The sequence below is a fragment of the Aethalodelphis obliquidens genome, unplaced genomic scaffold (genome assembly GCF_003676395.1).
Source record: "Aethalodelphis obliquidens isolate GAN/ISIS:26980383/991018 unplaced genomic scaffold, ASM367639v1 scaffold17, whole genome shotgun sequence".
Lineage (NCBI taxonomy): Eukaryota > Metazoa > Chordata > Mammalia > Artiodactyla > Delphinidae > Aethalodelphis > Aethalodelphis obliquidens.
Window position 1 is genome coordinate 32009151 of NW_020837961.1, and position 17143 is coordinate 32026293.

General features: G+C 48.8%; 1 protein-coding gene across 1 annotated transcript; it reads right to left on the reverse strand.

Annotated features, from left to right (window-relative positions):
* Window positions 1-506: 506 nt before the first annotated feature.
* Window positions 507-8841, reverse strand: SFRP2 (secreted frizzled related protein 2). The gene is made up of 3 exons (XM_027117240.1): window positions 8086-8841; window positions 5636-5716; window positions 507-1679 (listed from the first exon to the last, which is right to left on the reverse strand). The coding sequence occupies exons 1-3, from the start codon at window positions 8582-8584 to the stop codon at window positions 1375-1377; spliced, it is 885 nt and encodes a 294-aa protein (XP_026973041.1). The 5' UTR covers window positions 8585-8841; the 3' UTR covers window positions 507-1374.
* Between the last annotated feature and the right edge of the window lie 8302 nt (window positions 8842-17143).

The following is a 17143-nucleotide window of genomic DNA, read 5'->3' on the forward strand; positions in this document are numbered from 1 at the left end:
AGCGTTTGGATGGAAGCTTTGTGGATAGATGCCCTTCTCACCTTCATGCTGTTTTTTCACCATCCCCTTCCTACCCTCTGCCTTCCAATGGCTACTCTTCAAATCATGGCTCTGTTTAGCTGAGTTGAAGTGGGGAAAGAATGAACATTTTTGCAATGGTGATTCTTTTTCATTATAAAAATCTGCAGAAATGAAAAGTACAACTGTCAAGCTTGTGAACCGTAGGCTAAGACTAGTGTCCCCACGATCTGCCGCGGGACTGCTGAGACCAGACAATAGCCTGCCCATCCCCGTCTCCCAGCAGGGTCCGCAGTGGTAAAACCTGAGTGAGATGGGAGGCAGGAGTGGGTGATGGGAGGTGTGGGGAAATGCACTTTCTGAGTCACAGAGGAAATGGGCACTTCAAACTGCGGGAAGGCTGGGCCTCAAGACAAAGGAGGTGACAGCTCTTGTTCAGCTCCCTTCCCAGTTCCTCCCACGAAGAAGACAAGACACAAGACCAGGAGTTGGTAAAGCAGGAGGTAAAGTTTATATACAAGAATATAATGTTTATCTGAAATATTTACAGTGTTGGTTAAAGCAGTATTTTTACAACTTTTTCAGGTCAACTACTATGTATATTACAGGTAAGCTACAATGGTTTAATTTGCAAAATTAAGTAAAAAAAGCTTAAAGTACTCAGGTCAATCATAACATCAGTCTGTCTTGCCCTTTATTTGAAGAACTCATGCTACGGTGGTTAATGTGGTTTTTATAAATGGAAGTACTCTACCTGGAAATGCAAAATGCAATACATGCTAGAGTTGTAAGTTCCCAACAGGGATGTAAAATGACAGTTGAATCGTTATAAGACTTAGGTGCTGAGTGTCAGGCTGGAGCTGAGAGAGAAGTTGAGATAACAGCCAGCTTTATCTCAACTGGGTTTTGGACCCACAACAGAAAAGTGAAAGTTTGGGCCACATAGGAAAGTAAAGCTATTTGCACATTATGGCAACCTCAGCAGAAAGTGAAACTCGGTTGACCCAAACCAAACAACCAAAAAAAAATAAAACCCAAGTCACAGTTGCACGTATTCAAAACTAGCTTTTCAGTGAGCTATTTTAAAACTTCATAAAAATCTTCGTGATTTTATTAGTTGGAAGATTTCTACAAGATTTGGGTGGGTTTTTCCTTTATGTGGAAACAACTATTTGTTCCTGAGGCCTCCTGGGGCCTTATAACTCAGAAAATGCCAGGGGTGCAAACGTGCAAAAGACAGGGGAGAGCCGCTCCAGGCTGGGGCTGGAGCTGCAGGGACTGTGCTTGGGAAATGAGTGCTGAGGTCCCACAGCAGAAGTGGAAAGGGTCAGCAGAGCCCGGGGGATGGCCCCGGGACTAGCACTGTAGCTTGCGGATGCTGCGGGAGATGCGCTTGAACTCTCTCTGCCCCTTCTGCCACCGCTTCACAGAGGTGATGACTAGCTCTCCGCCCAGTTTCTGCCCCATGACCAGGTAGGGCGCATTGATGTCATTCATCTCCTCGCACGTGCACTGCAGGCTGTCTTTGAGCCACAGCACCGACTTCTTCAGGTCCCTCTCGGACACACCGTTCAGCTTGTAAATGGTCTTGCTCTTGGTCTCCAGGATGATTTTGGTATCTCTGTTGATGTAGGTGATCTCCTTCACTTTTATTTTCAGTGCTACGAAGACAAGAGAGGACATAGTGATAAGGAGGGAACACATCCCACTGCATATTTGTGACTCGGCTTGGGAGAGGGAAGAAGAGCTTCCCAGGGCCGATGGGACTGTCAGGGGCTGCGGGTAGGGGGTTGGGAGCTGAGGGCAGCAGGTGGCTCCATTTCTAAAGCCTCAAAGGGTTTGTCAGGCACTTTGTTTCAAACCAGCCATCCTTTAAAAACTCTCTTTGCGGGGACTCAATTGACTTTTCTTCCTTGCCCTTGTGTTCTTGTGTTTGTACGTAGGCTGCCTGTGGTGTGTGCTCTCCTTGACAAATGACTTTCCCTATTGGAAACTTCAGCATGAAAAGAAATGCCTGACTCTTAGGTGAAACACGATCCTTCTGTGGCCGTAAACGTTAAACTCAATTTATTACGTCGGAGAGGTTTTTGGACAAACCTGTAAGGAAATTATATCACAAAATCATTGTTTTCTAAAGAACAAACTACAAGGAAGGAGAATTGATCTTACAGCTGCATTTGATTTGGTAAAGTAACTCAGAAAAAACAGCCAAGACGCTTTTTAAGAGCACAACATGTTTAGCTGTAAAAGTGTTTTTCTGAAGACCTCATCCTCATATGCTATCATTTGCCCGTCCGAGGCCAAGGCGTTTACAGATCATATATGTACTGTTTCCAAGATGAATATGTAGACTCATTAGAATGCTAAGACCAAACGTAAGTGGTTTACGATAAAAGACACATTTTATAGTCATGAACAGTATGCTTTGGGAAAGACAACCCTACAAACATACATGCTGGAGTTAAATTTCAAGACCCCATGAGGCAGGGAAAGGATAGAATTTTAAGATTGGAAGGGATCATCCAGTTAAAATCTCCTCTTGGTACACAAAGAATCTGAAATCCAGAGAAGTTTAGTGACGTAACATGAGGTCACCCAGTTAGGCTGTGCCCTGGCTGAGTCTAATTCTCAGAACTCTGGTCCCCAAACCTCCTCCTGTAACACCACTGTGATCTCTTAGGCAGAGTATCAAGTTTCTTGTCCTGGTTGGTGCATTAATATGCCCACTGTAATGTGTCTTCAGACCCTTGGTGACATTAACAATTGTTCCATAGAGATGACATGCAGGTGTGACTTCCTGACTCTGATGGAGCTTAATGCATTGTTTAAATTAGTAATAGAGGAAGAGGTTTTTTGTGTGTATATCACTGTTCTGGAAATTTCTTCCTCTTTCTTTCTCTCTCAGAAGGAGAACTTGACTAAGCATGGCTTTTCTAGTCAACCAGGACATGGCTGAGGCTCAAGCAGGTAAATCAAGGATACTGGGACTTGGCCAACCATTGTTTGTCTGATATGCATCTGGGCTCTAGTACTGAGTTCTCAGGGTTTATCATGAGATAAGCCACATGGCAATGTCACATGGTCCTATGGCCTCTGCCTAAGGGCTGGGAGTGGGGAAGGTATATGGTGGGAGAAGTGATTGTAATGTTACCTGGGAGCCTCATCCAAAGCACAGACAGAGCATGTGTGAGATTTCACCTGGTCAAATTAGACACTCTTGAGCTCCAAATGTCAGAAGAACCATCACTTTTAACAAGGGGGGAGACTTATTACTCATCTTTCTCTAGCTATGAAATAACCAACTTTGTAAGAGCTTACCATGGGAAAACTTCAGACATTTCCTCCCTGGGTTTTCAGCTGGGACCAAATAGAGGGAATGAAAGCCCTCAAATAACTTTTCTTGCCCTGCAAGGTGTGAACGGGGATGCCACACATGGCAGGAGGCAGGGGTGTTGATACTGTCTGCTCCAACAATAGGCTGCATACAGAGGCAGGCAGTTCTGGGCTATTCTTTCTTCACCAGTACTTTCCCCACTGTAATAAGGAGGTCTTCTCCATCCTCCCTGTACTCCAAGTGCAGTGGGGAGAGTGTCACGCTTTCATGGATGATTCAGATTTCTACCCTTGTTCCTTCTACCCTGTCATTACTCCCCCAGAGTACAGAGGCGATGTGGAGAACCACCTATAAACCAGTATAACACGCACCCCCTACAATTTAGGTTCATTATCCCCTTTGGGACAAATTGAATGTGGAGAAATAGAAAACAAAGCTTGTGAGGTATCTGCATGTGTGATACCTTAAGTGTAATGACTTCCGTGTTGTTTTGAAAGGCTCTCTCCTCTAAGGAGAGAGAACGTTGAACACACACACACACACACACACACACACATTTCTTTGGCCCAGGTCTTGATACAGCATTCTTAGGAAGGAGGTCTTCTGTAAGGTAAGCCACACAGCAAGCAGGTAATGTGTGTGTGTGCACGTGTGCTCTAATTTCAACTTTTATGGAGCTCCACTAAACTTTTTCATGGAAGTCAGGAGAGTGATCTGTACTAAATCTAGTGCAAAGGTCATAACTTGTCAGAAGAAAATGATATTTTATATACACTTTTATATAAACTTTATTAAAATTATATTAAAAAATTCTGTCCTTAATCCAATCCTGTAGCATGGAAGCTAAGAACCGTGTTTTGGGCAAGGCTCTGGAGCTTTAGGGCTGCTGCTGCCAACATGCCTGGCCCTCTCCTACTTTGAGAGTTGTATGTATTAGAATATAGACATTTGAAACCCTATCATCCATCTGTGGCTCTCACTGAGGGGAAGGACTGGCTAGGACTCAGAGTTACCTCCTTCCTTTCCCCTTCCTCAGCTGTTTGAATCTTCTCCTATAGCTACGGCTGTCCCAGGACCTGCTAAGGTTAAGGCCAGGACCCTTCCTGCAAGAGACCTGGGGTTGTAAGGGGCAGCGATTGGGTTGTTTCCAGTTTCAGGGACCTGGCCAGGTCTGAGATTTCTGGGCTGGCAAGCTGTAAGGAGAGGGTGGGAGGGCAGTCCTCCACAGTGGGCGCTGGAGTGCTTTCTCTGTCTCCAGGACTTAGTTGAGTATGTAGAAGTGTTCATATAGATCTGTTACAGTCTGTTATTGTTTGCTAGACCAGGGACCACATCTGTTTACCAGTAAATTCAACCTTCTGCCTGAATAAATACTTTTAAATACCAACCCCTCAAACACACCCAAAAGTGCCTGCTCTTGGAATGGGAGGAAAACACGAATGTCTCAGGTGTCTCGGCAAAGTTCCTGGCCACCCCCAACTCCTCCCCCAACACAGCACTGATCTGTGTCTAGCTGGCTCCTCTGCTCCCCTTGGAGGGCTGAGGACACAGATGAGGTGCTGCTGGAGCTCTGGGTGGACAGTCTCCAACCCTCCTTCCTCTTACAGTTCTTTCTTAAGGGGAATGACCCGCACGCCGTGGGACTTGGGTAACATACCTCGCACATTATTTACTGTCCTCCAGAACCTTGTCATCACGGCACCTTGCATGTATCTTGCCAAAGTAAACTCCTAGCTTTATTGTTTCTTCTTTTTAAATTTAAGGAAACTCTCCCCGACATCTTATTAACCAGTACCTTGGATATACTCACTGATGGTGGAACATGGGAAGCAGAGCATCACGGGTTACGAATAACGTAAAAATATTTGTTTGGCACTGGAGTAAATTTCATTTTTTGGCCAACTCCATGCCTTGAATCTGTTTTGCTGAGGCTAATATTTACATGTTCCCATCCGCTTAGACACATGTTAAGTGACTAAAAGAGAACATGGTCCAAGATTATGCTTGTTGGCAAGAAAAAGCCATAGTGAAATGAAAAACATGCCATCGGAAATTCATGATTTGATCATTGCTTAACAGAGCGATGACTCTCACCTAAAAAGATACAACTCGATACCAGATAGTTACATAGGGAGGAAACTAGGATAACGCAGATGATTAGCTCAAGGAAAGATGAGCTGGGATGATATGTCACCCAAACTTTATCTAGTAACATCTTAAGGAATTGTACCTTTAAGTTGTACTGGGCAATAAAACTTCTGTTGTTGGTGGTGTATTACTTACCAAAATCATTTTTACAAAGAGTTTCCATTATGTCGTTGTCATCTTCGTTTTTATTTTTGCAGGCTTCACATACCTTTGGAGCTAGAAATGTGAAAAGTTAGTAAGTTTGCTTAAAACGAAACAGCAGGTGGCATTTCTAAACAACTCACAGGGGCTTCTTCAGGCAAGAGTAGCAATTGTCCTGTAAGACCCCAGCTTCTGCCTCATTTATGAAAGAGGGACCACTCATTCCCAAGAAAGTCTCCCATGCCTCCCATCTTTCTGACAGGCAAAAATGCCCACATGCTGTGTTCCATGTATGACGACTCCCCAAGCAAAGGGCGCCCTGGTGGAGTGTGCAGGTGCAGCCACAGGTAACGGAGACAGGCTGCAGCTTTTCACTCTTCCTCCCACTCCTGGGACAAACTCGGTCTCTGAAAAAGTTAGTCCCAAAGCCTCTCTGAGGAGAAAGCACCAAAAGACCCTTAAGGGACTTTGTAAACTAGCAACCACAAACTACGGCCAGAAGATCGTCTTTCTCAGCTGCAGGTCACTGGTGCAGCCTGCCCTCTGCTGGGCTCTTCAGCTGACCTGTCTCTCGGGGGAGTCATTTCAAGATATTTTCAGGTCTGGACAGGGCGGGGTGGCTAGCACTGTAAGGCTCACATCTGGGTTCTTCCCCCTTGGAAGCACACCTTGCTAATGACTATAGCCTGCTCTAAATGGTTCTGTATCACCTCATGCTTTCTGCCAAGTTTGTGCTTGAGTTAAGCAGCATTTATTTCACTGTTATCTTCATCCCTGGTGCAGATTCTTCTTGCCTCTCTTTGCCTGTTTCAAACTCTCGAAAACAAACAGACAAAACAACAGCAACAACAAAACCCAAACAAACAAAAACCCAAAGCTTCTCCTGAAGCCAGTGAAAATCTGACCAAACCCAGGAAGGTGCACTAGCACAATCATGAGAGCGCCTGCTAAAGGCTCCTCTAAAAGAGTCTGATTCCTTGGGAAAAGGGAAAAAAGAAAACATTCATTCTCTCGCACTTATAAATGTACTAATGCTGTCTTTAAAATTTAGGTGAAATTTCATTAATATGAAACTGCGTTTTCGCAGGGAAAAAAGAACTATATGACTCATTTTAGAAGTTATTTATCAAATAAGAAAAAGCGCAGAGCAAATTTTGAAACACGTAAACTTTTATTTTGAAGGGAGAAATGACTTTTTCGAGAAATGTAATATATAATGTGGGTGGGACTGTGAAAAACAAAAACAAAAGCAACACACATAAAACTGCCCTTAACTCCTCTGTCTCAAACAAAATGAAATTTTTCCAATTAGGAGCTCTAGGAGTGTATATAAAATGTTACTAACCTGTGTTGGTTGGTCTGTGGTATATGTTGGACAAATGTTTGAAATATGCCAAACATTTGCAATAAATTATAAATCTAACCAATAAGATGATTGCAAACTCACGGTGCCTGCCAGGAAAGATTGCTAAGCAACTTTGCATTTTCTTTAACTAATGATGGCTGTAGGAAAACAATTAGAGATGGAAAGGGAGATGCTGGTGGAGCCCTGAAAGGGATTAGGAAGCCCCCTTTCCATCCCGGGGGAACCTAAATCAGCTCAGACACATTGTATATGTTTTCCTTTCAGGAAGACTATCAAGCGCCCATGAGGTTTTCATTGCTTTGATGGTTTCTGCACAGGAACTCCCCCCCTATTTTCTAAAAAACTTGGGAAACTCTCTTTTGCACGATTTCTCCAGTTAATTAAAACCACTCCTAAGATAAAAGCTGATTAGTGATAGAAAAATGATTCCTGGAGATTCCCTTTGTGCCCTCTTTCTTGGACCTCTGGGCAGTTAACAACCAATGCTCAATTTTCAACACGCATGAGCCAGTCCTGCTTTTTATTTACAAAGCCTAAATCGGCAAAGAACAGAGAGTGCCTTAAAAGATTATCTGTTTGCACATTTTGGCGATCGTGCCTGTAGGGAATGTCCCTGTGCCTAGAATCCTGCCCAGTGGTAAGAACGTGCTGCGTGAGGCTGAGGCCAGCGTGCTCTGGCCAGGGTGCTCACCGCCAACTCCTCCTAGCAGGACCACTTCCAACACTCTCAATTGCGGCCCCCGTGCTAGCATCTTCACAAAGAATTGTACATATATCTACACGGGAAAGATCTCTTCCAGTTCTACGTTTTCTCCCCCCACCCCCCCTTTTAAACTGTCCCTAAGAAAGAGCAACTGGTACAACTCGGGAAGAGAATGAGAGACTTGGGTGTGTGTTTGGGCGGGGGGGTATCTCAGATTTGTCACGATGACACACCAGGGCAAGGAGAGCGTCTGCCCTGCCCGGGACTGACACCCCCGGCGGGGAAGCATCGGGATGGGGGGCGGGGGCCGCGAGAACACCCCCGGAAAGTCTTAGCGGAGCTGGTCGGGGGGGTGTAATAAGGAGGAGGGCTTACCTTCCTCGGTGGCCGGCAGGAGGTGGTCGCTGCTAGCGAGGGGGATGCAGAGGTCGTTGTCCTGGGGGAAACGGTCGCACTCAAGCATGTCGGGCCAGGGGAAGCCGAAGGCGGACATGACCGGAGCGCAGCGGTCCTTCACCTGCACGCAGAGCGAGTGGCACGGCTGGATGGTTTCGTCCAGGTCATCGAGGCAGACGGGGGCGAAGAGCGAGCAGAGGAACTTCTTGGTGTCCGGGTGGCACTGCTTCATGACCAGCGGGATCCAGGCGCCCGCCTGCTCCAGCACCTCCTTCATGGTCTCGTGGCCCAGCAGGTTGGGCAGCCGCATGTTCTGGTACTCTATGCCGTGGCACAGCTGCAGGTTGGCCGGGATGGGCTTACAGTTGCTGCGCTTGTAGGAGAAGTCAGGCTGGCCGAAGAAGAGCCCGCGCGCGAAGCCCAAGCAGCAGTGCGAGGCGAGGACGAGCAGCAGCAGCGACCCGGGACCCTGCGGCATCGTGGGCGCGCGACCCCCGGTGGGGCGGAGGGAGCCAAGGCGGGGAAGCGCGAGACGGCAGGGGCCGGGAGCTCTTTCCGGCCCGCTCGTTGCGCTCGGCGCGGCTCGGGGCCTGGGAAGGCGGGCGGTGGGAACGCCGGGACGCCGGACGCGCGGACTGTGGCGGCGAGGTGCTGTGCGTTCGGCTCCGCGCAGCAAGTCCGCACGCAGCTCCAGGGGGCTCCGACCCGGGGGAGCAGAGTGAGCCACTGCTGGGGCCCGGCCAGCGTTTTCTTGGCCTTTTTTATGCAAATCTGGAGGTGGGGGGAGCGAGGGAGGAGCCAGTGGAGAGTAATCCGAGGAGGTTTGGTCACTATTCTCTGGGTCTGGTTTTCCGTTGAGAATGCCCCTCACGCGCTCCCTGGAAGGAAATTCTGGCTGCGCCCCACCGACCCCCGTTCCCCCCGCCCCACAGGATGCTGCCAAGCGCGCGCTCTAGGACTGCTGTAAACAACAAACAAATAGACCAGCCTGGCAGCTGCGCCCCAACAGTGGGCGTGCGGAGCACGGGCTGCGGGAGATAGGGGGACGTGACCAGCGGCCTTGTCGCCAGGTCCCTGAGGGAACGCGCTCCGCCCCAGCGAGGCCCGGGCGTGGGTTTGTTTCACCCCAGCACGAAGTTTCTGCTCGAGCCCCGGGTCTGCGGGGCGGAACTGCGTTCCAGGCAGTAGCGAGCCAGCAGCCGGCAGGCTCTTTGTGCCCCTGGCCCGCGCCCGGGACCTGCCCGCCCGAGGCCGTCTCGGCCCGGTTGCTCTCCTCTCGGATCCCCAGCCACGGTTCCCAGCCTGGCCCAACCCGTACAGTGACTCCCGCCTGCCCTTTCAAATATCAGAATTTATATAAGTAGAGTCGTATGAGCAAAACTTGTACATGACAAAGGAAATATCAATAAAACCTTGGGGGTGTTTTGCTGGGGTAAGTCTAGAAAATTTGGCCATTGTGGAAGCGCCTCTACAGAGTTTCGTCAGAATCACACACGACTGCCCACCATTTCCCGGTTTGGGAGAAGAGACCTGCCCTCCCTGCCTAAAGGAACGGGTTGACTCAAGGCTCGAAGGCACCACGCGCCCTAACCCACTCTCGCCCTGACGGCGGGCGCTGAGGAGTGTGTGCCCTCAGGGCACGGTTTGGAAAGGCTGGTGCCCGGCACAAGGGACTGGTAGCAAGTGCCCCAGGTGGGCAGGCTGGGAAGGGGTGGGGGCAGAGGAAGAAGCCCTGCTTAGACATACACGAAGCCTGGGCAGAGGCGGCTCATTCACGCTACATATGACGGAGGGCAACGGGTGTACGGAGGCTAACAGGCAGAGGGCCTGTGCGGTCGCGGAGCTGGGAATCTCGTGCCCCGGAGGACTCCAAACTAAGTTCACAGCTGTAAACCGGCACTAGGGTGTCAGCAGGAGGAAGGTGTGTGTGTGTGTGTGTGTGTGTGGGGGGGTCTCCTTTCTTCTAATCGCCCCGAGTTTCCCCTTGTGGCTGATCGTCTCCTCCGTCTCAGCCACCCCCCTCTCCCCGCAGGTTGGCGGTGCAGCTCCAAAGAGAGAATGCCCGGAGAGCGAGACTCCAAGGTTCTTTCATATGGATGGTGGGCGCATTGTTATCACTTCCCGGTCACTTAGAGCCATCGGTGGGCTCCGTCCGCAGCTTCTCTATTTCCCTCCTTCCGGAAGATGCTTTGGCCTTGGCGGCACCCCAGGCCCAGGTCGCCCAGCTAGCTTTGTGGTCCCACTGCTTAGAGGAGGGGGTTAACGTGGGATGGCGAAAGCCCACTTAATGTTTTCTCTTACCCCATCCTGGCCGTGAACCCATCAGGAAAATCGCCACCTGGAAGGAGAGTATCTTTTGATTTTGACCCAATAATTTGGGTCCTTAAAACCCCAGCTTGCGTCTTGTCTCCTTTGACGCTGGTGCTCTGCAGGAGAAGGGCCGGGGGCGGCAGCAAAAGTCCGCTCTTCCGCCGAATGGGTCCTGGGTCTTTTCGTGTCTAACTAAAGCACTAAGATGCCTAAAAGCCCCGCTCCCCAGTACAAATTACTTTGAAAATAAACCTCAAATAAAACGGAAGCACACCGAACCAAGCAGCTAATCAGAGCCTGAGCTCTGAGAGATGCTAGGACTTGGGCCCGGGGCTGGGATGAAGGCCCTCCCGCCTCCACCGCCCCCAGCCCCAACGCCTTCCCCTGGGTCCCCTCCGCTTCTCAGAACCCCTCGGGGGTCAAGGAGCCCGGGGCACAAGGAGCCCGAAGCCGGTCGGGCTGCTTCGAGGCAGTGCGCGGCCGTGCGCCCAAGAGAGGCTGGGGGCCCAGGAGCCCTTGGGGCCCGCGCGGCCGAACGCATTGTTTCGAGAACCCGCTGCCTCACTGGCCGCCAGGGGGCGTCGGGAGCCGCACTAGGGGCTCCATCTCGGCCGCGCCTAGTTTCGCGCTCTGGCCTGCCTGGTTCCGGGGTCGCGGCCCCTCCATGCACCCGCGCAGCTCAGCCTAGACCTCACCCTGCACAGGCTGCGTCTTCCTCCCCCACCTCGGGTCGCGGCCCGCTTCCTTTCTCTTCCGCCGCTCGTTAGCGCCTGGTCAAGCGCGTGCGCGTGTGACAGGCGCACCAGCCAGACGAGCAGACTGCAGACGAAGAGGAGAATAACCTCTCACCGAGGCCCGGACGCGAGCGCGGACCGTTGTCTGTGTGACAAATGCTCGAACACAGATGCTTGGCGCGTCTCCCCCGCCCGGGTCGCTGTGCTACCGCAGAGAGATGGGCGCACGTGGTGTAGCCCAGCGGCGCCTTCAGTAAGCCGGACTCTTCTGCCCTCCATGCCGGCCCTTGGGCCTACAGGTCTCCTCCGATCCATGCAAGTTATCAAAATCCGAAAAAGGCTTTTGTTTTCCACAAATGGAGAGTCAAATGCTTACCCCTCTCACTCCTACACCCCCCACTCCTCCGGGGTCTATTTAGTACTTGCCGTTTTTTAGGAATGGAAACTATTCGCCCAAACCCAGGATAAGTAGTGGGGGTGACCACTCCTCTGAGGGCCCAAGTACCCTGCCGGGCGACCTGCTTAAAGGGGTGGCCCATGGGCCCCAGGTGACGGGGTTGGGCATGCTCCCCCCACCCCCCGACGATGAACTACACCCCACCCGAATGCTGCAGGCCTGAGAACCTCAGCAACCCCGTGTTCTGGATTTGGCCCCGCTTCTCTGCTTGTTTTCTGTTGTCAAGGCACTGAAGAATCTTGAGGCACAAAGAAAGTTCCTGCCAATCTCGCCAGAACAATTCGGCTGCTTGGTTAAACCTGTGCCGGCTGGAAGAGTTTCTGGGCAGGCAGGACCCTCATTCTGCGGCCCAGAGATTCTGCCCTGGGGGCTGGGGGCGGTCTCCAGGGGGCCTCCAGACCCCTGCGTCTGCTCTGCTTCGGCGGAGAACCGGGGAAACCGAGACTTCCAACCCCCCTCGTCCCCCCCCCCGCCCGAGAATAGTTGAGTAAAGGCGTTCAGACTCTTACTTCCGAGAGGGAGTGCAAGCAAGAAGGGGGTGAACGACGTGTGATAAACCGACGTCTTAATTTCTCACAATCCAGCACTGGTGGAGGGGCAACCTCGAACTGGAAACAAGCTTCTTAGCCCCCACTAGATTGGAAAGCTTGGCCTTCGACGCTCCCTGTTAAAATGCACGGCCTCTTGCGGTTTAAGCCTTTACAACAACTCGTGAGTGGGGAAGAATGCAGTTACAGAGGGCAGGCCTGGAGCGCCCTGGGTAAGCACGGAGAAGGACGCCCCGCGCCGAAGCCCTAACAGACCGGCTGAGCGCTACCCCCGTTCCCGGAAATCCTCACTACCACCCGGCAGGTGGGTGTGACTATTATCATTTTGCAAATAAGTAGTCATGAAGAAACTGAGGCATGGACGGGTTAAGGAACTAGAACTGGGTCACACAGCGTGTGACACAGCTGGTGGTGTTGCACGTGCCTCGGCTGGGTGAGGTTCCTGCCCCGGCGGCTGTGGGGATGCACCCTGACCTGTCAGGACAGCGCGGTGGTTAGGCTTTCGTCCACGCGCAGGCCGGCGGGGCGGGTGACGTCACCTTCTCCTAGTGGGACTGGGGACCCGGGCCTTCCCTGCTCCCCGGGGGCGGAGCAGCGAGCCAGCTCCAGCATCTTTCGTGGGATTCGCGGCAGCCATCTGGGGGCGCCATTACCCAAAACAGATAGTTTCCCCAAACCCTTTTAGGGTTGCAAATCGGCTTCCTTTACTCTGTTGAGGCTCTGAGATCTTTTATATTTTTACACGTTGGGCGTCAGGGTGTTTTGTTCGTTTGTTTTTTAAATGTGCAGCGGGAAGGGATTACCTGGTTGTTTCGCTTTTGGCGCTCCCCTGCACCCACCGCCGACTGCCGCTGGACGTGAAGGTGCCCGGCGCAAACGCGCGCAGGGCAAGTGCCCGCAGCTCCCCTGCCGCCCACTCTGTGCTCCCCTTGGGCCCTCGGAGTCCAAGGGTTCAGTCGCGGATTTCCAATACCGAGGTCCGTGCCTGCGACCGCAAAGCCTTTGCCTCGCATTTTAAGAAAAGTCAAGGCTGAGAGCGAACAGTTTACCAGCTGCTAACCCAAGCTCTCGCGCTTACCTCCTTCTTTAAGATTTAAGGGGCTGATGGGCCCCAGATCCGCGCTGCAAGAGCAAACGAAGGGTCCAGAGAGGCTCAGACTCGGCGAGCTGGCCGAGGAAGGGAGCGGGAGGGGCGGCGGAGACTAGACTGTGGTCGGCGCTCTACCGGAGCCCTGGCACAGGGCTCGGGGCGACGATTCCCTGGGGGCGAAGCAGGAGTCGTCCGCGGGCCCTACTTGGCAGCGAAGGAGCCCGCCGGCGAGAGCTGTAATTGCTCGGGTCTGTGTGAGCTCTCTGGCGGTGGGGGTCCAAAGCCAGCGCGAACCCCTGGTTCCCGAGGCCTCTGGGTACCGAGTACACTGAACTAGCTCTTTGAGAAAGGTCTGAAGGCATTGTGGATGGATACTTCTGGAGCTCAATAGAAAACTATTGAAAAACAGTCGCTCCAAAATGGTAAAAAACAATTACACCTACAATGGTCATCTACTAGTGCAACAGGTCATTTTCTTGCTCTTCCCCGGTCACTGGAGTGTTTTAGTCAAAGCTGACTTGGGATGGACTGAGAAAGCTGTTTGACAGTATACTTTTCTAAGGAAAAGCTAGAGGCACATTATGGAGGCTGTCTGCCTTGGGAGAGACCAATTTCCATTTCTTCTCTTGTTCCCTCAATGGGAAAATGGCCCTAGATATTTTGGGAATTAGGATGGAACTAGGGCATGGTATGTCCTACTTGCATCCCTGGGCTGCTTCTGCTTCAAAACAAAAACAAAAGAAAAAACAAAAAGAAACCCACCCAACCAAACAAAAGCACCTGAGGTGGTTCAGTGGCCTGGACCTCTGGGAAGGAGATTCTATTTCTGTGCAGTGCAGGTATCCTCCTCAGCAACTTTTTGTTTACAGCAGAAAGTCTCACATTTGCTGGACCAGCAGTAACTCCTTGGTCTTGGGGGTTCAAAAACTTGGAGTTCGTGTCACCTGTGTACAGCTAGTCCATTTGGCATTCTTAAAGAAATACTTACTGAGCACGGCTGGTATGCAAGGAACCCTGTGGATACTTTCCCTTTCCTCTCCCCTGCCCCTTTCTTCCCAATTTTCCTGTCTCTTTCTGGGGTCTCAGTAGTTCATTGCTCACCGATGTGTTGCAACTGCTGATGAGACTCTTGAAATGAAGCATCTCCTAATTGCCCACATTAGGAAATCCTGAATGGAAAGTGCAGAATCCCAAGGCCATTCATAGAGGGCAGTCCAGAAGCCACAGAGTGCCTCTGGGAAGAAAGACCTGCTCCATTGTCTGATTTGAACAGCAGGGGTCACTGGCTAAGCTGGTGTTTCACTCTGGTGGGAATTTACTGCCATCAGATAAGAGCACAAAGTCAATACAATAAATTCTGTTGGCTCTAGAGCAACAGATGGAATCTGAGTTCCTGCACACATGTACGGTCTTTCCAGATACAAATCCCAGAATCAAAAGCCCTTTGTCATTCTTACTGAACTGACTTTTAGGGACACCTTTTCATACTCTGTGTGTGTTTGTCTGTTTGGGTCTTTCTCTATAATGGTAGATTTTTATGTTGCCCAAAATAAGACATTTGTCAGATTCATTAAAGCGATTCATCCTTTTATGACATACTCAGTAAGTCACAGGTCTTCACAGCAACAAAGAAATCTGTAAATTAGAAAAAGCATTTGTTTTTAGTTAATTTAGGGCTAATAGTGTAACCTGTAACTTCAAACTACAGTATCCAAACACACAGACTCAGCACTCTGAATGAATTCATTGGCATTAAACGTTAAAGTTTCATTAGCAAGCCTAATATTTCTTAATAGCTTGTAAATCTCCAGTGGTACAATAGGGAGTGAAATATTACATAGAAATAACAGTTCCAAATGTTAAATTGGGTTTCTGGGAGATGGCCAGTCTGTGAAGTGTCTAGGGATCATCTTAGACATGTCATCCACAGCTTTGCTGTTTTCCCGTAGTTTCCTTGAAATCTTAATTAATTAAAGACACTCATGACAAGTTCTGCCCTGGAAGAAAATAAAGAAGAAAAGAGCGCTTTTATGAGTACAGTTAATTTATTATTATTTGTACTAGTTCAGAAACCCTTTCCATGTCCAAGTTTGTCTGGATTAGAGCTTCAAAATGAGCAAGATTATCTGATGTTTTCTTTTATCAATTTTCCCTGGAATAAACAAGTCTTTAACTCTAAGCTGTTTGGTATTATTAAGTTGAAACTTTTACTTCTTACGCTAGTTATCGTTGCGTTCAGAGCAGTTGGGTGTGGTGGGAGGGGGGAAGATGGAGGGGGGTTGTCAATTTTGCTCGTACCCTGCCTCACAACCAGATTTATTTTGGATTTTTATTTATTTATTTATTTTTTTGGTGAAAGAATGTATTATTCCCTAGGCTATTCTCATGGTATCTGAAAGACTTAGCCAGGTAGTCACTGAATTATTTCCATGGAATGTTGCCATATCACGAGAGGCAGGACAAATATTCTGCACTGCTCTTCTTTTTAACCATAGATGATGTAATTAGCAGCCTAATGCCATAAAGAAGTAATTCCTCAAGTTCCTCGGGGTTTAATTCTATCCATCCAATCAAAAGATTATTGGGCCTCTACCACATACTGTGGGAGTAATCAAAAGGTCCCCACCTTTAAAGGGTTTATGGTTTAGTATTTGCAGGTAAAGGTAAAATTTCCACTTCCCTGCATTTAGCTTTAAAGTTGAAGATGGCACATATTTCTGAGGATAAAGACTTTTCCCCACTGCACTTGGATAAAAGGCTGTGAAAGCTATGAAGATTCGCATAGAGCAAAATATGTGTTGTAGGTCGTGTCTGAGAGCCTTAGTTCCTTTTTGAATTGTGATAGAATACAGTCATAAGCCTTATTAGAAAGCAGGCAGTCGGAAAAACCTTCTGTAAGAGATCTTGAGAGGAACAGATGGACCAGCTTAAGCTAACAAAAGGAGATTACATTCTGTCCAGTTTATGAAGTTACTTTCAGAGAAGAATATTCAGTGTCTAAGAAACTCTGGACTGTAATAGATACATGGGAAATTCTCATTAACCACCAGATAAATGATGTATCCTGCACAGCTGCATTTCCCAAATCAACAGCAGACAACTGGATAGAGGACTGAAGGAATGAATTGAAAATTAAATCAAGTTAATATGAAACTTTCATTTTTACTCATGAATTGCTCCCCCCCACCAATGCCTATTGTTTGTAAAGGTAATATATGTAAAAAATTCAGGCAACACAGAGAATTATAAAGAGGAAAGTAGAAATCTTTTAATTTCACTGTCCTGATTTGCCAAAAAATGAGAAGCATAATTGTATTTTTCTAATTTAAGAGAAAATGAGTACACACAAAGCTTTATAAAAATGCAAACATACATACTGTTTATAACAACTTTCCATATGTCAACAAATGCTGATCTATGTCATAATAAATTACCTTTGAATATAATATTTGAACCATATTCAATTTCATGAGTGAATTCCTCTGCATTGATGTTTCCTCTCCAGTTTCTTACTGGCTCATAAGTGGCACTGCTTTTGTAGTGACTGATTTGTGCCTATCATGATTAACATGGGTCTGGGTAAGCACCTCACTGTCCAGATTTCTTCCAACATATTAGTTTGATCGTAATGTCTTCTGGCATTTGGACAGGTTGGCCACAACGCAGAAACTGTTTTTCTCATATTTCCCATATCAACTTGGTTGAAAAGAGGAATTTTAGATTTGCGATGAAAAAAAAAAAAAAGCAATTGAGCTTTGCTTTTAACCTCAAAAATGACGTGGTTAGAATTTGAGAAGAGTTAGCTCTTATTTTTCTGAGCCATTTTTCCCATTCACGTATTTCAAATATCCCTTTGTGCAGAGAAGAATGTACTTTGGGAACCAGAACTTTCTGGTTC